This window comes from Cajanus cajan, chromosome 7, assembly GCF_000230855.2.
Source record: "Cajanus cajan strain Asha chromosome 7, NIPB_CcT2T_4, whole genome shotgun sequence".
Lineage (NCBI taxonomy): Eukaryota > Viridiplantae > Streptophyta > Magnoliopsida > Fabales > Fabaceae > Cajanus > Cajanus cajan.
The window spans coordinates 58,928,863-58,952,921 of NC_138523.1; the positions used below are offsets into that span (position 1 = coordinate 58,928,863).

General features: G+C 28.9%; 1 protein-coding gene across 1 annotated transcript; it reads right to left on the bottom strand.

Moving 5' to 3' along the window:
* Positions 1-1,697: 1,697 nt before the first annotated feature.
* On the bottom strand, positions 1,698-5,565 carry LOC109797979 (cationic amino acid transporter 7, chloroplastic). The gene is made up of 5 exons (XM_020358162.3): positions 5,184-5,565; positions 4,781-5,000; positions 4,357-4,705; positions 3,856-4,090; positions 1,698-2,557 (listed from the first exon to the last, which is right to left on the bottom strand). Exons 1-5 carry the CDS (start codon positions 5,563-5,565, stop codon positions 1,989-1,991), a joined length of 1,755 nt encoding a protein of 584 aa, XP_020213751.1. The 3' UTR covers positions 1,698-1,988.
* Between the last annotated feature and the right edge of the window lie 18,494 nt (positions 5,566-24,059).

The window sequence follows — 24,059 nt, forward strand, 5'->3', positions numbered from 1 at the left end:
ATAAAGGATAAAAGTAACAATAGCTCATATTTTTTAATTCAAATGAATTATGAATTAAATACAAGCCACCTTTATTAAAAAAAATCATACTAAAACAAAATTAAAAAAATTAGAGTCGTCTAATTTAAGAGAAATATTTTTTTATCTTTAATTTATATTTTTATTTTTGATAAAATATCATCTCATTTTTATTTTACGTTCAAAATTTTATATAAAAATATATTTTATTAATTATCAATGTCTTTTATATAATTTAAAAAAATAGAGTAAGATTTTTATAGTTTAAAGAAATGGAAAAAGAACACTTTAACCAAGATGCAAAATCTATCGTGTATCGAACAAGTTAGATTTAGTAATGCTCGCCATGATCAACAAGATGTGACAGCACAAGATGAACGTACGTCTCATAATCACATTCTTCTTTATCAAATTACAATTACAGCATGTTAATCCTTGGATTCTCTATGTTTTTAATTAATTTCCAAAGTTTAAGTTAATGATGAATGAAACAACACCAATTATTACATAGAAGCATTATATATCCCCTTCATTTTCTTCTTTCCAGAGTGATATCATGTCTACTTTGTGTCATATTAATTGCCCTTTTTCCTCTGAAATAGACCCCTTGTCCTTGCATAGTCCTCCTTAGCTTGCAAATAATAAAATTACAAATGTAATCTTACATTGAAAACATGCGTATACCAATATAACATTTTTATGTGTTAAATATATTTTTATTTTTATTTTTTTAAAATAGATTTTAGATTTTGTTCATTTTTAAAATATAAATATCAACATTTTTTCTATAATCATCATATGATATATATTAATTATTTATGTATCAAATAAAAAATCACCTTGAGCAAAGGTATTGATCAACTAACACGAAAATTATTCAAATTTAATCCATGATTTTGAGTTCATATTATGCATATGTAACTATGTTAAATATGTAAAGAAGAAAAAAATTCACGTATTTCAAATAAAATAATCTATAACAAAAATAAAATCATTTATAGTGATATTACCTGTTTCAAATGACTATTTTTAAAATAGAATTCACGTGATTTAGATAATAAAAAAATTATTATCTAATTATCCATATGAAATCCAACAATTCATATATATAATACATGATCGAATTCTCAAAATATTTTTCAGTTATAAAATAATCGTTATTTGTCTGCACTAAAACGAATATTAAGTGTAGAAAATAATGTTATCAAATTTTAGAAGAAAAAAAATATGTTGATATGACATGAATTATAATAATATCAAATTTTAGAACAGTGAAACCAAAAAAAAAATATTTAAAGAATTTCAAACAATTTTAAGGATAAAACTTTTATGTTAGAAGATTTTTTTTATCATTTATTAATTATTATCATGCAATTTATACTATTTTTATATAATAAAAAAAACTAAAATTGTCAAAAATAATATATACGCTAAAATAAGGAATTACTTATATATATATATATTAAATTTTATATAAATCAGAACTAGATATTATAAATTTTACAAAATTAAAAGACTTAATTACAATATTAAATTTGAGAGATCAAAATCTCCCATCACGCAATGTTAACTATATTATTTTTATATAAAATATTTACATCCTTGATTATCTCAAGGTGATGAGGAAAATGCAATATAATAACATCACAAGTAGTGTTTAGTTATAAGAAGGCAGAGAGTTGTTAGGGTAGATGAACCTAGATTTTTTTATTTCATTTTTGTCTTGGGGGATAGAATTAAGAGAATTTACAAAAAAAGAGATCACAACCTAAGCCGAAGCCAGTCTAACTATACAATTCGCCACTTCTACAAAAGTTGCAGCCTATTCTAATATTCTGATACATTTAATATGTAATCCACATAATTCTCCCTCCCCACATCCTTGTTCCAAGTGACCCTCAACCATCCAAAAAGGTTGAAGTGATCCCAACTTAAAATTAAAAAACATAATCAAAGGGTCATTTATCTATCTACACTTTGAAACTTTGGTCCTCAATTTCTTTTGATTCCACGTGGACTTCTCCATTCTTTCCAGTCAAAGAACTATCTCCTTCGGCATCAAAGCTAGCATGAACACTGTACAAGACATAGAAAAGCACCGCAACAGCCGAAAAGAATCCAAATCGAACATAGGATGGCCCATCCAGTGATCCCAACAGAAACACATTGAGAAAGATTGAAATAGAGGGTATCCAGGGCATGAATGGGACACCCCAGAATTCTGGCTTTCGAACCTGAGGGACCATGCAATGGAAAAGTTGTAATATTGCAATCGCAACAAGACCACTGGCACTCAGCATCCCTGCTTTTGCCCCTCCTGTGGGTACAAATTTCCAAATAAGGGTGAACATGATAGCGGTAAAGGAAAATGAGCAGAGGAAGGACAATGTAGGCCATGGATTCGTTGTCCCAGTAGCCACATAACGTCTATAGATCACGGCATTTGCCACCATGTAAAAGACAAATAGGGTACCAATGGACACCAGATTGAGGAGGACATCAAGATCAGTGAAAAGGGCTATTGCCGCTGTGAAGATTCCTGAAAAGGATGCGGATGTGAGAAGAACCAGAAATAAAGCCACAAATCATAATTTCAATTATCATGCTAGCTATCACCACTCGTTACTCAAGTAACCTCGAAAAAGAAATTTCAGATTAGAGATTGCGAGAAGTCAAAAACGCACCACAAAGCATAAAATCATGGAAATCCAATAAACCATCATTGAGGGTCACTTTAACTAGCTATATAAAGAGCCAAGATCATGATCAGTCAATGATTCCAATCAAGAGGAATATATTACTCATCCAATAGTGGGAGTCGAATCAATAAAAACCACTAATATCTTCCATGTGAAATGCTTTATTATTCTTCTAATGGGTTGTAAAGGAAAATCGAGGGTCACATTTGAGAAGCCTATTATTATTTTTCATCAGTGAGTGATTCATATCTTTCCCATCCTAAGCCACGCAGGCACGCAGCAAACCACAAAACACAGTTGTCAACAGTACTTCCATCCATATCTAGTCATGGTACTGTTCATCCAACGCGTGACTCCAAGCCAATCCGTGTAAAGGATGGGATAAATAGACACACATACTATAGGGGGACCATATATTACTATACAAAATATAGGAAACCACGTTAGAGGCACACAGCCCTTGAGAACATGTGAGACCCATATGGGAAAATCTTTTCTAACAAGCACTGTTTTGGGGGCCATTACCCACTTTCACTTTCAAATAAAAATAATGCTAAAAAAACCTAGGGTGGTTCGTTTCACAATTACCTATGTGAACTTGTGACGCGATGCATCTGACACCGTTCCAACAATGCCAATTGAAAAAACCTGATAAAATGCAAGAATCTCGCACCGCAATGGAAACTCCTATCAAGAAGTATGTTCAAACTTCGAAGAGACCCTCACATGTGCTTTGAGCTTCGTGTGGCACACACTCATAAAAAGCATTTATTGATCATTAAAAAAATCCACCAACTTAAATGGTATAGATAAGATCAACCTCCTAATTGTCAACGCGACAATGTGTCAAGTATCACTATGGCCAAAGGCACATTAATGAAAAAAAATCATTTCTCCCATCACACATTCACACCTCAGCAAAAGACAAAGTTGTTGAAAAGTGGGCCCCCTTCCCCCTCTTTCCGAAATCACACAATCAAACCCATATCATAACGCACAACACACATGGGCAGGTGCAAAACGAAGCCAAAAACAACACTAGAACAGGTAGAAATTCATTCAAAAACACAAGTCCAATAAATAAATGTTATAAACAACTTGAATAATAGTAATTAGGGATGGAAATGAGTAGTAGTACCAAGAAAAGCTGAGGCGTTGACAGGGGTAGAGGTCTTGGGGTGGACCCTAGCGAACCAAGATGGGACCACATTGGAACGGCCTATGACGCACATGTATCGAGCCTGACCCAACATCGCCACCAACAGCGACGTCAGTATCCCGAAGCTGGCCCCCACTCCTATCACTCGAGACACCCATCCCCAACCGTCCGATTTTCCACTGAACGCCGCCGAAAACGGTGCTTCTGCATCGATCTGCGTGCACCAAACTCATCAAATCATCCTCTACAGCTAATCAATTACACAACACTAAACTCTTTTTTGGTAACTTACATTTCCCTAATTAATTAATTTTATAAGTATCCAAAAAAAACCAACGGACACTCTCATATTTACAATTATATATATATATTTTTTGTCTGCCATATTCTTAGAGTGATTAGACATCAGACTTTGTAAAAGGAAAAGGAAAATACTAGTATTCTTATAATGTTAATACAAAAAATAATTATTAAACCCACCATGTCGTAAGGAAGAAGTTTGGTCATGGAAGCGGCCATAAGACAGTAGAGAACCGTAACAATAACCACGGAACCGGAGACACCGATGGGAATATCCTTCACAGGGTCTTTGACTTCCTCCGCCATAGTCGAAACGGCGTCGTAGCCAATATAACTTAAGTAAACGGCGGCTGCACCTTTGAAAACTCCAGCAGCACCGTATGGGAAGAAACCGGAGGGGTTTTCCGGGTTAGCGGCATGCGTAAAGTTTTTCCAACTCCCTCTCCAGAAGCCTATTGTTATCACAAACACAATGAACAATATGTGCAGCGCCGTCAGTATCATGTTCACCACAGAACTCTCTCTCGTACTGAAAAAAAATATATCATATATCAGAAGTTAATTAATATATAAGAGAGAGTTGAGAAGGAAGGTTGATAGGAACCTGTAGCAGATGACGAGGGTGATCAGCAAAACGACAGCCACGGCCACGATGTCGATCTCGTTAAAGCCTTTGGGAAGAGAAGGAACGATGAGGCGCCATTTAGCGGAGGAGATTCCAATGGCGGCGCCGAGGTACGCGGTGAAGCCTCTGGCAACGGCGGCATTCGACAAGACGTAGTCCACCACGAGGTTTGCGCCGGTAAGAAATGCAGCGAATTCGCCTATGAAAACGACGTCGTGGAGTTAGTTAGTTGAGAAAGAAAAAATGGAGCGGATCTTATGATCTATATTTTCGGCTATTGTGTTGTGTTGCATTATGTATTATGTATGACATGGATTAATAAATATGTATTTTAATAAAAATGGTAATAATGTATGATTTGATGTAATAAGGAGGGGCCGACCGAAAGTGACGCGGAGGTAGCTGAAGGCGCCGCCGGCGACCGGCATGTCGACGGCGAACTCGGTGTAGCAGAAGGCGGAGAGGAGGGCGCAGAAGCCGGCAATGGCGTAGGAGAGGAGGACGGCGGGGCCGGCGTAGTGGCGGGTGGCGTTTCCGGTGGTGACGAAGACGCCGGCGCCAACCATTCCGCCGATGCCGAGGGAGACGAGGTCGAAGCAGCGGAGGGTCTTGCGCATGGTGGGGCCAGAGCGGGCTCGCACGTGGCTAACCTCATCGTAGCAGGTGGAGACGGAGAGGGCGCGTCGGGCGAGGCGCGTGGGGGTGTGGGAGAGGGCGCGGAGGTAGGCGCGGAAGCTGGAAAACGAAGAGTTTGAGGAGTCCATTGCAATAGGAAAGGGTTATGTTGGTAAGTTGTGAGTTGTGAGTTGTGAGTTTTGAGTGCGATGTGGAATGGGTTGGTTGGTTTTATAAGGTGGACATGCTTTGCCTTTGCACTTGCCTTTCGTTTAGAACCCAACAGTTGTGTCTCTGTCTCTGTCTCTCTGCCTCTGCCTCTGCCTCTGCCTCTGCCTGTTGCCACATCCTCATTAAATATTAAATCAATATTTCAAAATCACTCTTCCCCTCCTTATCTCCCCCAATTCACCTCTAACTCTAACACACCCTTCCTATCTTTATTTCTACCAAATCAATTTATATATTCTTTTAATTTTAAATTTCTAAATCATATTAACTAATTATACCACGTCTTAATCACGTTTCATAACTCAATCCAAATTCATTTTACCACTTTGTACCCTTTCAATATTTTAATGAGCTAGAAAAGACTAATTGAGAAAGATTAATCCAATACTCCACCAATTATACTTCATCAGTAACTTGGCTCATTCGATAAATGTCAATACAAATACGACTTAAAACATTTATCTGATATAAAATTTAGCTATTAATAACTTGATTGAATATCATAATATATTACTTATATTAAGTTGTAAAATTTTGAGATTTTAAGATTCTTGAAATCCATGAGAATATAATAGTTAAGTATAAAATTTCCAATTTAAGATAAAAGTCAGAATAATATCTTTTTTTAAATGTTTCGAAATTTGACAATAACAAAAAATTTTCTAATATGTTTTCCTTATCAGAACAATATTATTTTTATTTGCACTATTGATTAAATGTTTGACTTAGGTTCAACATAGGAAACATCTATTATATTGATTGAAGAGAGTATTATAAATATATTTTATATCTTAATATTTTGACATACCTTTTTGGTTTTTAGTAGAAAGATTAAAAAAAAATAAAAGGTTGTTACATTTAATTGATTTTAGTCTCTAAAATTGAACAAGTTTTAATTTGAAGATTTTATATTTTTTATTATTATAAAATTCAAATTTATTATTTTTAATTTCTATTATTATAAGATAATTTTTTACTGAGTGTTTATTAAAAAAATTAAGTGATGATTCTATATATTACTTACAATGGTTAAAAATTTATCATAATGCATGACATTTTTAAAATTTATTACAAATTTTTAAAATATTATTTATGTATTTTAAAATGATCATCGAAAACAATATTAAAAAACAGAGAAGCCAACGGAAAAACTGAAACCAGGCTATCTGAAAAAAAAAAAATATATATATATATATATATATATATATTGATAAAGAATTCATTTTAAATTAATCACAAATATGGTTTATTATTTATTCGTTGATTTACTAAATATAAAAACAGTAGAATAATACAATGCCACGTGAAATGTTTTAAAGATGGTACCCTAATGTGCATCAAATAATAGTATTCCATTTACAAACAACGTTCAAGATTCATTATATGAATCCACTTTTTGCAGGGCACTTCTTAATTTGCAAAAGAATTGTGGAACTTATGTTTATCTATTAATAGTTGATGAGATGTTTCCCTTTTTTCTTCATTGAATAAAACTCGAGAGCTTTCCCAACCATATATTTAGTAAAAGTGAAGATACATGATATCCATTAAAGTTGATCTAGTTGTGCAGATTAAAGCAGTTTATATGATATTTTAGATTTTATTGAAATAGATTTATAGAAAAGTAAAAAATAGATGATTTATTGAAATAGATTAAATTATATTTCTCTTAACAAGGCTATGAAAGTATAGATTTTTTTGAATGAAAAAGAGGTTAGTTAAACTAGAATATTATAGAAAGAAAGAAATTGTTTTGGGATGAAATTAAAAGAAAAAGGGGGGATGACACATGAAATGAAATCCTGAGTGGATGCAAAAAAAGATTTAGAAGTACAATGGATAAGTGATGGGAACACGACAATGGAGTATTATATGCAACGCCACTGAATGGATGGTGAGGAGAAGAGGACCTCAGACGAAGGGTGTGGAGAAGACCACTTGCCAGAGAGATTCAGGCAACTGTTAATGGACCCAAACACCTCCTGCCAAAAAGCTTCCACCCTTCCCACATAGTTTTCCCATTACCCACACCATTATAATACTAAAGCATACCAAACATTATTTACTAAATAATTAATTAAATTTCCTATTCTAATCAAATTATTTTATCTAATCTAAATTTCTTTCTACAAAAAACGTTAATAAAGTTTTGATTATCTGATTGCATATATACAAAATTATTTATAAAAAAAAAAAAAAACAAAGTCGCTTTAATTATTTCTATAAATAAAAAATAGTTAGTCTTTAATTATCGATCAAAAATACTTTTTGAGTAAAAAAAATGGTTCAGTTTATTCATAAGAGTAATAAGCAAAAATAATTATTTTAATAGGGTAATGCGGTTATATTCATTCAACAATAAAATCATGGTTTTAGGGGGTGTATTGGTTTAGGATTTCGTAGGATTTTAAAAGACTTTTTTTGAGTAAAAAAGTCCATTGGTATTCAATCAGGATTTTATGTCACTTAAAAACAATCCACTGGTATTCAATCTGGATTTTCAAGATTTTTTAAAGAGTCCATCAAAATCCACTGGTATTCATTTGAGATTTTTTACAACTTAAAAACAATCCATTGGTATTCAAAAATATAAGGATTTTAAAGGATTGTTGTGTGAGAGGGATTTTAAAGGACTTTCTAGTGTTATCTATAAATACCAGATTCATAAAACAATCCCATCCAAACCCAACGGATTTTGAAAGATTGTTTGAAGTGATTTTTCAAGTGTTTTAATAATTTTCAAGTGAGTTTTTCATTTTTTTTTTCTATGCTCCTGTCTTCTCCATTTTTTCTCTACTAATAATACTACATTATTGTTCATTGCTCATATATAATATTGTAGTACTGTTCTCATCTCATTCTCCTATTTTGTGAAACTCTGATATGTAAATGATAATGTCATTGACTTGCTCTATTTTTCTGTTCGTTCTCTTTAATTGACTTGCTTTATTTTATTCTATGTAGTTGAATTTGTTCCTTTATATAACAAAAAAAATGCTTGAAATTTCAACTTTTAAGTGGTAATTTTTTTATAACACATGTCAAGAAAAGAAAAAGGTGAAAGATGAAATTGATATCATAATCTCTAAATATATATATATATATATATATATATATATATATATATATATATATAAATGATGAATTTGTTAGGGTTTCTGTGAGTAGAATGAGATAAAAATGGATCTTAGTTGGGGGAAGAACCCTCTTAGCATAAAAACTGCGAACTCTCTCATTCCCTTGAATTTGTTACTCTTATCCCTCCTTTTATGACTCAACAATTATTTTATTTTTTTACTATGAATTTTTCTTTTTATTTTTATATTGTGAAATTAAGATTTTTTTAATATTTTTAAAAAAGAAAATTAACATAAGACATTGCAATATCTAATTTTTTAGGGTTTAGGATTTATGCCTTCATTAGCTTATTTTTTAAAAAATGAAATATTGTTAAAATATTTGTTAGAATAATTTACATTTATAAATATCGTTAAAAATTATCATATAATATATAACTATATATATATATATATATATATATATATATATATATATATATATTCTCTATATCTAAATACTTCCGTTTATATAAAAAGATTATATATCTAAATATTTTCTCAATATCGAATATACTGATTTTTTTTATATAAAAAATTATCTTTTGTTTTTATATTTTCGTTTTTACATTTTTTTTATAATGATTGAGATATTTGATCTATTTGGATAGCCAAGATATATTCGATCTTGTATAATTGGTGTGCTTCTAAAAATAATAATATAATTTTATTGATTTTGTCTCTTATCCATAATTATTTATATAACTAGTTTTCAACATATATTATTTTAGTAATTCAAATGGGAGATTCACATAGAAATAATAAAGAAGAAGGAAAAGAGAAAGAAAACTATGAAGCTTGGACCAAGGAGGATTTCGATGAATTGTTACAATTGATAGTGGATGCTATAAAAAGATGATAGAATATTATGGAGAATTATTATTATTATTTATCTAGACATTATTGTTTTTTTTATTATTTTTATCTTTGACTCTTTTTAAATTTGAATGTATGAATTTTTTTTTAAATCTTATCAAATGTCAAAACTCTACAAAATCCCACAGAATCCATTAAAATCCTGATTTAAAAGTCATGTAGAATCAATTAAAATCCTGATTTTAAATCTTGTAGAATCCTACAAAATCTTAAAAGTCATGAAAATCTTGCAAAGTCTTTTAAAATCCGCAGGATTTTTTTTCACTAAAAAAGTCCTTTAAAATCCTAATCCAATACACCCCCCTTAAATTTGCTAACCTCAATGATAATCATCATAAAAATCACATAAAAACGTTTTTATAATTTATTTACCTAATGAAAACTTTTATATATACTATATGTAGGTATTCATCAAACGCTTATAATGTAGATTAAATATTTTGATTGTATCAAAATTATTAATATATTTGATCAGTATTTTAAATATAGAGTTGTAACTAAAAGTATCACTTTATTTTAATAAAAGTTGGCTTGATAGGTAGGAAGAGTTGCATTTCTTTATCAAATTTAAAGATGGCAAGTAAATTCGCATCCACAGATAATATCTGAACCCACTTTGACTTTAACAAAAAATATTCAATTTGATCAAATATGAGTATGAATAATATCCAAATTATTAAACGAGGATAAGTGTATACTTACCTATCCCCACTTTAAATTTCTAAAAAATAAAATAAAAAATTATTTGATATTTATATAATTATTACTTTTTAAAAATTTATGTCAAATAAATTTTAGGTAATGTAATTTTGTAATTTATATTATATGTTTGAGTTCTTATCTTTTATATTTTTTACAAAAATAAAGTAATTAATTTTTGAGTGAGTACCAAATAGATACGAATATAGTACGATATTTGACAAAAATAAAAATGGGACAAAATTTTTATAAACGTTGAATGTGGAGACTGAGATATTGAAACTCGTATTTCCTTGCTATTTTCATCTCTAAATTCAAACTAATATATATATATATATATATATATATATATATATATATATATATATATATTTATTTATTTATTTATTTATTTATTTATTTATTGAATGTTTATAAATGAAAGATTTTTCGGCATCTCTTTCATCGATCAGACAATTGTATAAAAAGTGTGTATTTGTTTAAACTTTATGTAATATCATGTTATTCTCTATTTTAAAAATAATTTGGAATGGTAGAAAAGCATGAATTTCTTACAATAATTTTTTTATTTAGACGTTAAATATATAGCAAGTAATATCAGTCGTCGTTGATATAAAAATAAATAAATAAATAACAATTGATATTATATATTTATTATAGCGTAAAAAAACCATCCCGTAACTTCGTGTATTGTTTTAAAAATATAAATAAAATAGCAGTTAACGATTAATAATTAATAAGTCTGAATAGTTTTTTATCATTATAATTATAATAGTAGTTTTGAAAAAAGGTGGAGAGGAAAAAATAGTTTGAAAAATAGTTATGTATATTAATGGATAATATGTAAGCATGTACAATTTTATTTATTATTTTTAATTTAGAGAAAATATATGTTGCAATGATTTTATTGTTAGATTGCTAAGAAAGTATGGAATTTTTAAGTTTTTATGAGTATTTAGTTGTTTAAGAATGTTTCTAAGTAAAGATTAAGTTTGACCTGTAGAGAGGGATATATAAGATTTGTTTTTATATTTGAACTTCATAAACTCATTTTTCATATAAACTTAGAGAGATAGTAGTGAGATAAACTTTGGAATTATGAAACTCTTCTTTTTCCTTCCAACTTCCCGAGTTATAAAAGTTCGTTGTTGAGTATTAGAGTGATAATTTAAAGCCTTAGATGAGGATTTATCACTATGGTTGTTTCATTGCAGAACTAACTTGATTTTGTTCTTCCTTTTTTCTCTTCTCACTTTGATTTTTGACACTTTGAGGTAAGAGAAGCCACAACCTTGTTCTGTTTGATTAATTGAGTTGTATGTTGCTTGATTATCATAAAAAGGTGTTTGTGTTGGTTGATTATGAACGTTATGATGATAGGTTGGATTTTGGATACTTTGAAGCATGTTGAGATTATTTTGATGAGTTAAGTTATTTGATTGTTGCATGTTAAATTTTTGGTTGAAAATGAGTTGTTTGAGGTACATAAATGTATTGTATTACATTGCATGTGGATTTTATGAGTCTCAAGTGCATATTGAACCAATTCATGAGTCTTATAAGTGTAGAACTCATCCTTGTACTAGGTGCACCTTCACGGCATTAGACATGACTCAAAACCAAGGCCTTTTGTTTTACTCGCATTGGGCGTAAAATTGGCAAGCATGGGGAGAAAAAGAATAGCCTTTAACTTAGCTATGTCGAACATTAAGTTGAATGACACTAGGTGTGAAGTGAGAGAATTGTCTCTACCTGAATTGTTGTCAAGTGTCAATGGAATAACTTTAAACGTTAGAAAAGGAACTCATCTGTGCTTGAAATAAGGTTGAATTTGAGTTTTTCCAATGCTATGTTATTAGGGATTCGTATCCCAATTAATTGTTGATCTAACTAGATTGAAAATATTGGGTTGTTGATTCGGTAGGATTAAGCTACGTAGATTGCTTACTTGTACTATAGGAAATCTTATAGTTGAAATGCAAGACAACACATATAATTTATATGTTGTGCATATGTGGTTGTTGTGTTGAATCGTGTGATACATATGTCATGTTATGATGTTGTTCAAGTTGAACGGGGTGTTAAGAATGCAATTTGTTGATGTTTACGATATTAGCATGTTAAGTTGGATTGTGTTGTGTTGACCTAAATGATTTTCACGTTGTATTATACTGAAAAGTTGAAATATATGTCATCTTAAAACATAATAAGTTGTGTATGTTGACAATATAATAGTTTCATTGTTGTGCTCATTGTGTTGATTTTTTTAATACTAGCTTATCTTTACATGTTTTCATGTTATTAGACTGTTACTCCCACTCTATAAGAATAAAAATATATTTTTTATACAAAACATAATTTAAGAAGAATGATTTAAATTTACAAATTTAATTCAAATACATTAATACTATAGATATTTATTTTTACATACTACTCAATTAAGATTATCATATAATTAAAATTAAATAATAATTATATAGTTAAAATTATTTACTTGTATAGTAATTATTTTAAAAATTATATTAACAGTGATTTCTAATAATAATAAAAATTCATACCACTAATGTATCAAAATTAAATGTTAAAATTTATCCTATAAAAAATCTTTAATATTTTTTTAATTAATTGAGATATATGTTAGTAAAACTACGAGATACGAATAATTAAAAATTGAAAACCAGATCTCGATAAACCGGTCTTAAAGACTTAAAGCATGGGGAAACAGACAGATTAAAGTTTGAAAGTCTAAGTTGATTAATTAAATTTTAATAAGATAGTGGGGCATTAGATTAAAAGGAAAAAAGAGAAAGTGAGAAGAAAAAACTTTTTATTGAGGGATGTCCTTTATTGAAGAGTGAGAATATGTGACGATAAGGACGGTTTTGGGGAGAAAAGCGTGATAGATTTTGTTCCCAGTTCCAGGTTTAGCTCTTGCTTTCCCAGGGTGGAGTGGATTATCAGATAGTCCACGAATATTCATTCTTCTTTTTATCTTAAACAGTATTCGCAGATTATTTAAATGGTAGTACTAATTCTAATACTATGTTTGATGCTGCGGAGAAAAATAAATAAAAAATAGAGTATAAAAAAATTGAAGAGAGAAAAATAAGAGAATAGTTAAGAATTTTCTCGTAATTTCAATTGATTATGTTATTTAGTTTAGTTAAGAATGCAATGTCTTTAACATAAACATATTTAGTTTTATTTATAAGGAATTATATTATTTAATTTTTATTATTTATGTATTATGGTATGTGGGATAGAGAGTATTACACGAATCGTTGATTGATATTTGTTGAGGATCCTAAGTATATATAAGACGAGTATTTTCCTACTAACACATTAAATATCTAAAACTTGAATTCAAATTTTAAATAACTTGATTATTTTGAATAATTAATTTTATTTTATTAATCACATAATTGTTCTCCATGAATGTTAAAGGATTTATTTACAGACTCTTATGCAAATCCCGTAAGATACTTATGCCCGCGAACTCTCACATAAGACATGCAAGTTTCCTAGGATACTTATTTGCAAATTTTCACGCAAGATTTACTAGATACAATAGGATCGAACTGACAAGTTCTTAACTAAAAAAAGAGATAATAGAAAATATTATAGTGACTCTATTCTCAATATTTATAAATAGAGATATTGATCATTGTGATTATAATTAATTATAATAATTAAGCTAATTAATTTTTAAAATATATAATAATTAAAATTATCAAGTTATAATATCTCATTAAAATTGATATTAATTAGATTTTAAAATGTGTAACTAATAAAATAATTATATTAAATTTAAATTCAAATTCAAATTGCAATGTAATCACCATTATTTGCAATCCTCTTATTTGAAACACTTATTATCATGTAAAGTAGTCTTCAAACTAATCCAATCGCATTTGTTTTAGATTAGTTCATAGCTAATTACAATATAAAAAAAATATTTTTCTTCCACCAACATAATTTGATTAAATTCTACTGGTTTACTTTTTTTTTCTTCTCAATACTAATCCACCCAATCTGTAATGTAATTCACCATTACTTGTAATCCTCTTATTTGGAGCACTTATTATCATGTAAAGTAGTAGCCTATAAACAAACCCATTTACAATTATTTTAAACTAGTCAATGTTAACAAAAAGAAGAAAAATTCTCCACCAACATAATTTGATTAAACTTTACTTGTTTGAGTATTACTTTTATGCTCAAAACTAATCCACCCAATCTCTAATGTAATCACGATTACTTGTAATCCCCTTACTCGTGCATATGCAAGAAAATTACGGTGTGAATGTTTAAAAATGCAAATGAAATCAAGCGTAATTAAATAATATACAATTCTAACAACTTCACGTTTTAGGCTTTACTTTAATTAACTAAAAATAGAATACCTTGATTAAAAAGTATTATCCTATATATATATATAAATTTATTATACTCAAAATAAATGTGTCGTTGTCTGCTATATAAGTTCTTAACATGTAGAGCATTAATTGATGAAAACAAAAGCTGACACGATTTTTTTTTTCTATCCACGACAAAAGTTAATTACTGACCTAGATAACTAGGCTAGCCTTATTGGGCTAAAGCCCAAGAAATCCAAAAGAGATGCTAATTATATATAGACAATACTATTAATACTACATAGTAGATAGCATAATCTAGATTACTATTTGACTATAGAATCCAAAATACTAGTCAATGTGTCACTAGAGAGCGAAAAGGAAGCCTAGGGATAAGGATCTTCCACAGTTTCAAAAGAAACTATAGGATGTGCGTTGCAAAATACAACCATTAAAATTAATAAATTCTAATTATGTAATAAAATAAATTAAACGGACAGAATGATTTCAGAGGTTTAGGAATCCAAAACAATGGTAGATCTTGATCAAATATTTTGAAGAAATAAATAATTAAATGACATGATCAAAATTATTGAAGGTATCATACATAAAAAAATATACTTATATTATATCCATTTAATATAGATATATATACAGGGCATGGCATCCCCTCTAGTTCTAAGTAGCTCTCTGCCACTGATGTGGATGGAGAGTCCACATCGGTTCAAGTGGTGATAAAAAAAAAAAAAGAAAAAAAGAAAGAAAGGTCATATCGTGCACTCTTCATAAAATATGGTAGAATAAAATCACTTTTTAAAAGATACAAATTCTAGAAATAATTTCTTAAATACTTTTGGTCTTATTACTTTCAATTAAAATTACAAATGTATTTAATATTTTTTAATACAAACTTTTATTGTGTAATTTAACCAAAAAAAAAACTTCAATTTGAATTAAAAATGATATCAAAATATTTAAATAACTATATGTAAATTTTGTCTTTCTATGGATAAAAAAAATGTGTCCTTTCTAAACCGAAGTTGGTGGTTATGTGCATGACTTAAATTATTGCATACCTCTTGATTCAGCCCAGTGCTATATCGAGATTGAAAAGGGACAATGTTTGGAGCGTGTTTTCTTTTTTATCTTTTCCTTAATACAATTCACTCCAAGTAAAGCATGATATAATATATAAAAAATGTATTATTATAGTATTTTTGTATGATATTTTTTGCAGTATATTTTTTTTAATTTCCATGTATTATATCGATTATCTTTTCACACACACTCATTTTTCTTTTGTTGTATAATTTTCTTTCATATTAATTAATATTATTTGTCAATAGTGAGAGACACCATTTCGTAGAATGAATGATTAAACTTAAGCTAAGATTAGTTTTTTGGCTGCATTACATGCAATTGCGATAATTACAAGTTAGCAACGATTGCATATAGATTAAATTATTTTCTGTGCAAAAGTTCTTCCATTATTATTGTGACGTACATGGAGAGTGGCAATGAAGTGATGAGGAAAAACAATGCATGGCGAGATAGATGGGTACTATGCATATCACTATCTGTCGCGTGACTTAGATGAGAAGTTTCAAGAGAAAAAAGATTTTGGTATGTGTTCAGGTCTGTGAAACTGTATTTATAGAATTTTAACTGCTTAACCTTAGATTTATTAGTATTTTCCTACATATTTTGCTCTTCTCAATTATCAGAATCTTTTATCTTATGTCTCTAAATCTATAATTAATGTTATCTCCTAATGCTCATGAATGGTGACATTTAATGTTGTTATCGAGTGTATGTCATTGATATCTTATAATTTTGTAAATTGTAGTGTCCTTTTTATAGGCTTATACATCTCTTAAGTACAAAGGATCTAATAGTGTTAGTGCTAAGTTATGTTAATTGGTGTTGTCTTTTTATTAAATTAGAAGTAGAATTGTCAAAATAAGTTGATTTAACTTGTTTGATCTAACACACCTCAACCTACTTTTTAAATGGAATGGTCTAACCTAACTCATATACTTAAATATTCAACATTTTTAGTTCGACTTTGTCTACCACGGGTTGGTGGCTAAATGGGATGACCCACTAACCCATATAATTTTTTTTTTAAAATTATAATTTAAAATAAACTCCAAGTTAAAATAACTTTCAATCTAAAATAAATTTGTCAAACTAAATATCATTTATTAGATAAATTGTTCATCAATATTAAATTTAAACTTCATTAGAGATCTGAGTAGATAAATTTATGACAATTTCATATTATTTAACATCAAATTTATCTTCATCTACAAAAAAAAAATGACACTTGATAAGAATAATACATGTAATAATAAATGACTAGGTGGATTGTTGGTGGGAAGGGTTGATGGGAGTGTAAGTAGTGGGTAGTTTGGCCCACCACAGGTTCAGACTGGTGGGTCGAGTTGAATTTTTTGACCCATTATGGAGTTTTTGAATTGTTTGGCTTGACCTAACCCATTCTCAAGGTGGGTTGAGTTGGCTCACAGGTCAAAAATCACTTTGTTAGCTCAAATTGAAAGTACAACAACTTGTACAATACTAGTGGAAAAATGATTCATAAGTTCACAACTTGGATTGGTAGTAGGAAGATCTATAAGGTACACATCTCCCTAGCTCAAGTGTGTAAGCACGAAGAGCCTCTTATGTCAGCAGTAGGACGACCTAAAGGGTACACAACCCCTTAGGCTTAATTGTGTAAGCACAAACTACCTAATTGTACTAGTATTAATTGTTTGAGACACGTTAACTGGTGTTATCTTATCATTGGTTTGAAAACATAGTGACTTTTACAACATATACTTAGGGGATTAAGTGGGTCAGGTTAGTGAAGGTTTTGATGAATCCATTACCTGACTCGATCAAAATTTAACGAGTTGTATTGGATTGAGTTTGTGTTTTTTTTTTAAATCCAACCCAATCCAACTTGATCATGAATGTGTTGAATCAATTGGGTCCAATATAATTATATTGATTTATTTTTTTTGTAAAAATTTAAATATTTCATAATAAATATAAATCATTTGATATTTTGTTGGAAATGTAATGTTATCAACTCATAAAGTAAATAATAATATAAATTTAATTTCTAAATAATTTTAGTGTTATTAGATCAAATTACTAATATTAATATAAAATAAAAATTAAAATAAATATTATATTATTACAATGTTATCAATCTAAAAATACAAAATTTATTATTAATCAAGATTAACATATAGTATTCTCTTAAAGAAGTGATCATTTATTGTTATTATTATTATTACTTGATCGGCAGCAAGGCAACCTGTAGGGCAGCATGCAACTCATTTATTTTATGAAGACCTTGAATTCTTTTTCGTTGATGATATAGTAGTAGTCCCATCACCTTTTTAACGTCATGATGATTCAAATGTGCAAATCTAGAGTTTGGGTTTAAATTTTGCACACCAATACATTGACCCAATATCACTAAGCCCAATCCTGAGACTTAATAAACTGTAGGGATAGAGAAGATTCTTTCGACCTTATCACAATACAAATCAAAGAATTCAGCCAGAGGCACCTCTCACGCCTCATCTTGTAGAAATCACTAACATAGTCTAACTTACATTACCTTATCATTAATCTCATTATTAAGAAGGGGATCGGGAGGGTAACCCTCTCTATTCTCTAAGATAGAAAAATCTTCAAACTTGAAAAACACGTAGAAGAACTTACATTAAACTTGCAATATGTTAGAGTGAGACTTACCGGAGAGTCAAACATCAAACAATATTTTATTAATCGATGTGTAACAAATTATGCAAGTGAGTTTCACATTACATTTTAATTCAAAATTTGTTTTAATATAGAGATGGTCATCAAAGAATTTCCAGTGAGATAGTCACTAAGAAGACCTAATAACTATCTTGTCCCAAAACATTTAATAAGTATAATTTGAAATTTACCCTAAGTTTCTGTTCCTATATATACAAATATTGTTTTAGCATGAAAAAATCTTGTAAAATTTAATGATTTTTAAATAATTTTAAAGAGATGTTATCACTTTTAAGATTTTTTTTAAAAGATTTTTAAAATCTAGATTTTAATCAAGACTTCATAGTTCGCATTTTAATGGATTTATAAGACTATAAAGGATTTTATAGATTTTACATGAAATTAAACATGGATTTTTAAAACACATTTTTATGCTACAGAATTAAAAAAAAAATCTATAACATAAATAATTAAAAAAAATTAAAATCACTACAATTTTTTTATCTCTTGATAGATAATTGACTTTGATATTTTCTCAGCTAGCCTTTATCCACATATCTAAAGTTATATTAGCCCTCTATACATTGACATATTTCCTTTCATACTCTTGAGTTTGAACAATATGTTTTAAATTATAGTCTTCATTAATTGGTAGCACTAAAGATGAAGATTCACCTACTGATTCAATTAGAAATTCATCAAAATGACATTCTTTACAAAGAAAGTTATGTAGTACTATACATATTAATACAAGTTCAACTTATGTTTTAAAAAGAAATGTAACATTGACTTATTATGAAACTTGATTTAAAAATATCAAATATCCTTGAGATCATATTTCTTAAGGACGCATTACGTAAATTGAACACATCATTTTCATTTTTGAGGTTATTACCATGACTTACAAAATATTGGAGACGATATCGCACACCTTGAAATGAAACTGAAAATTGGTGTCTATTAGAAAATTCATAGTTCATTAAAAAATATTTCCCTATAATTAAATATACAACACATATAAAATTAGTATGAAAAGTTAAAAATATATTTATTATTAAAAATATTTACTTTGTAGCACTTTAAATCCATTTTTCCTTATCAAAGCATCACTTAATAACTTGGAATCATGAGCTAAACCCTTCCACCTATTAAGAACTTACATGAATCCCAAATCAAAGTTACATGATGTTAATATATTTTATGATTTTTTTTTATGACAATTATGATAATTGTTTACATTCACCATTATCAGAATATGAGTACCATCAATAGCTTCGATGCAATCCAAATTTCTTTTATATAATAATTATTAATTTTCAATCATTATAACTCTGCCCAAATATAAATTAAATACTTCAACAAAAAGTACACTTAAAAAAATATAGTTCAACAAAGTATTAATCATTTCAACTTGAAGTTTATCCATGATGAATGTTCTTCTAATAACATTTTAAAGAAAGTTTTATTCTTTGTTTTAGTATCAAGCAAATCAGCAGCCATAAAATGAGTTTTGTCATCCAAATTTGGGATATCTTTTATAGCATCCTAAATATTATTATCATTTATCTTTTCTCCCCATCTTTTTCTCTTTTCTGCTTTTTCTTTCTTCTTTTTTCTCCAATATATTATATTTTTTTTTCAAAATTGGCAGCAACAGTCTCAATGTCAATAGAAAAGAGTATCTAAAACTTTAGCATGACCGTTGGTACCAATTAAATTAAAACTCCCAGCGCATTCAAATATATTTCTTTGTTGGTGACTTGATTTTTTAGTGGAAATCTCCAAATTTAAAAGAGGATTAGACAGTAGACTACATTTCTAAGTTGGCGAAGGTTGGTAGGATGGTTTGTAGTTATCTAGTTGATAAATTATACATCAACATTAATAGATAAAAATATAACAATAAAACTATCGATAGATAAAAAAAATAGGAGGAAAAATAGATAGAAAAAGAAGAACAAATAAATGAGTGAGATGAATAAAAAGAAAAAGAGAAGACATGAGAAGAGAGTAGGGAGGGGAGAAAGAGAAAGAAAAAAAAATGAGATAGAGAAAAAAGAGAAGAGAAACAAAATAGAGTGAGAAAGGAAAAGGAGAGAAGAAAAAATGTGAGACAGCAAAAAAATGAGGAGAAATAAATAATAATAAAAAAGTCATGTGAAATTTCAAAGATTTTTGTAAGATTGTTGGATGAGTGAATTATATGTAAATTCTACTAATCAGTCACAAAAATCCATTAAAATTTCTATATTTTTTAATATTTACATACTTTTTTAAGTAAAAAAAAGTTTTAATTGAATACTATTAAATTTTGACGTTCTAAAAAAATTTTAATTATCTTAATTAAATACTAGCAAATTTTGATGTATTCAAAAAATTTATAATTATATTAATTAAATACCACATAATTTTTTAATATTAAATTTTTTTAATTGAATATCATAAAACTTTTTTATAATAAAAATATTTTTTAAAATCTCAATCTGATACATCTTAACTCAAAATTAATGATCACTGAAAAATTCTCGGTAAGACAATCATTAAGAAGATCTAGCAACTATCCTAACTTAGAATATATAGTGAGTACAACCTGCAATCTACCCTAGGTTTTTGTTCCAATATATACAAAAACTAAACCCTAAATTAGGAACCCCTATCTTTTTCTTTAAATCTGCTGATGATATCATATTTTAATGATTTCATCAATCTTGGGATTTGTTATCATTATCACGTGTATATATCATTATAATAGGTGATCCCGTTATTTGTGGTATTTCTCAAGTGGGTGAAAATGTGTCCTTTAAATACCAAATTACTTTCAAACCCTTATATAAACCAATCCATAAGACTCAATAATGTGACGATTATAAGAAGAGTGAATTTTGTAGTGATCGTAGCGTACATAGACTCAGGTTCTTCGTGCTTAAGCATGTAGGGCCTCAGTGGTACAATTTGGTAATAAAATGATTGCAAGGAACATCGGTTACTTAGTGATTGTAGGATACATAACCCCTTAGAATTTCAGTAATAATAGACAATAATAGGATGATTGCGAAATATCGATAACGTATAACTCATAAGATACAAAATCTTAAACCATAATTAGTTCCATAAATATTTTTACTTATATACGACTCAATATGTTTAACTATAATAGAAGTTAGATTTTCCTCACAATTCAGGCTTAAACTTTAACCGACTGTTTTCTTGAAATTGATGTTTGGTGCTGTCACCTTAACGAAGAGAAATGATCCTATGTGAGACAAGTAAACACTGGCCACCATCTCTGAGACCGAAGTTCAGATTGCGGTGGCATTAACTAGATCTTATGACACATAATACAATGGACCACACCATTCATAGTCATGCATCAACCGTTTCGATTGCACCGACACCAACTACAAACTCACTATGTTCTTATTACCCTTCATTCAAACATGAAACATGCACGTTCTAATCCACTGAACCACTTGTTTTTCCCATTTTTATGCATCTTTTTTTTTGTACAAGATCAGTTCATTAGTTTTAATTTCAGCCGAACTAACTGGTTTTGTATGATTTTTTCACGAGTCTTAACAATAATAAATATTTTTAATTAAACAGACTCGCTCTTTATTCAATAAAGATGACGTTCCTTTTATATGATAAACAAAATTAAAGCTAACATCCCTTTTCCTCATTACCTTGTACCATGTGCTCAAAAACAAAAGGCTGACTTTTCATTATCTTGATTCCATTCACATGAATCATGAAGTTGTAAGCATAGCACGTCATAACAATTGTCACATTGCAAAAATTCATTGTATTCAGTGACATATTTTTTCTCTCTCAAAAGATATTTATATTATTTTGTTTTCCTTTATTATTTTTACTAAAGAGCACACTTTTATTTAAAACATTTGCTTTTCAGGATTTTCATTTCATTTTGTCCATCTCAAAGTCTACGCTAAAGATTCAAAACCAGTCAGTGATACAGTCATACATACGATAAAATTTAGACAATTTTTTTTATTAAATTAAAATTAATCGAACTATATTATGTATTAGTCTCTCAAGAAAGCAAAATATAAATTTTAAAATAAGAAAAATTATAGTATAATTTTAGCATCTTTTATAATCGGAGAATGAAATTTATTCTTAATATTAAATGGACACGTCATAATCGACAAAAAAAAAAAAACTTGAGAAGTCATAACCCAATAATATCTGTCCACATATTATTTTAGAAATAAAAATGTTTTTTCTCCTACAATATATTTGATATAAATGAAACGGGCTTTCTTTTGGACTACCAACCTTTTCCGTATATGTTTTTTTTTTTTTACGAAACTCAACAAATTTTATTTGGGCTCAGTGACCCAAATCGATTGATGTAGCCCTTAAAGAGAAAGATATGGGTCATGATATAATGTTGTTGTCCCTTAAAGAGAAAGATAGCGGCTCGCTACTGAAGATTTTTGATTCTGAAGTTAGGGGATTCTGAAAGGTCAAAGAGGCTGCTAATTATGTTGTTGCAACAAGAAAGGCTTATAAATTTTTTATGTTTTTCTTCTTTCTGTATATTTACATGAATCCATACTATTCTTTGGGTCTACGAATATTAAAGGTGTTGTACTAATTATTAAAGGGCACGTTTTTGGTTTAGTTATTTTAAAATATAATTATTGCGTTGCAGTGCAGCCCCTTCTGGAAAAAAAATATAATATATTTTTTTATCTGTTTTTCTTTAACAAACAACTAATTCAATCCCTAAAAAATTATTGGACTTAATTTCATTTCTGAAGACAAAATCACAAAATAGTTTATTGACATTATAAATGTGTGACACCTTAATTCTTCTGTCATTTTAATTTCATGTCTAATTCATAATTATCATTTTTTTTCTCTTACATAATTAACTATTATGCTAAAGAACGAATCATTTCAAACAAAATCATTTGTTTTTATTTCAATTAGTTCTTAAAAAATATTAACTTGAATGGATGAAAAGATTAGAGTGTCCTATATCTGTATAATCTTGATTTCTTTTTTGTTCTTTAGGGACCGGATTTTCTAGGACTCCCACTTCTAAGGTAAATTTTATCTGGACATTGAACGTGGGCGCTTTTAAACTTTGGTTCATCATTTCAATGGGAACTAATTCTTTATGTTAGACTCAACCCTCGTGAGTATAGGCACCAATTTTGGTATTTGCAGAAAAAGTCTGATAATAATTTATTTTGCATTGTGTGATATTGGTGATCATAGGCTTGGCCGAAATTAAGCAAATAACCTTATAAGAAGAATCAGCACCAAACACGGCAAGGAAATAGACTGTTTTGAGGCATGCATGCCAGAAATAATGGCAATAATTTTGTGGTTGGCTTATTCCTTTGCTAAATTTGTAAGCACTGAGTCTGATATGGTGTGACCAGGATGGAAGATTGTAGATGGCCCCTTTCTTGTGCATGCTTGTGTTCAATGAATTGCATAAGGGACAACATATGTTCAAAGGATGATATTTTTTTTTATAATTATCTTATCGATTTGAAGTATCTACTACTTTTATTTTTATTGATATTAATTTTAGTGTAGAGCCTGACTTTAATG

What these genes read in the sequence shown, in the direction of transcription:
- LOC109797979 (XM_020358162.3), bottom strand. Translation starts at nt 5,565, where the DNA reads ATGGACTCCTCAAACTCTTCGTTTTCCAGCTTCCGCGCCTACCTCCGC. An exon ending in CTACCTCCGCGTCACTTTCG is followed by an intron (nt 5,001 to 5,183) that starts GTCGGCCCCTCC and finishes TCGTTTTCATAG; the next exon opens with GCGAATTCGCTGCATTTCTT. An exon ending in AACTTCTTCCTTACGACATG is followed by an intron (nt 4,091 to 4,356) that starts GTGGGTTTAATA and finishes TGGTGCACGCAG; the next exon opens with ATCGATGCAGAAGCACCGTT.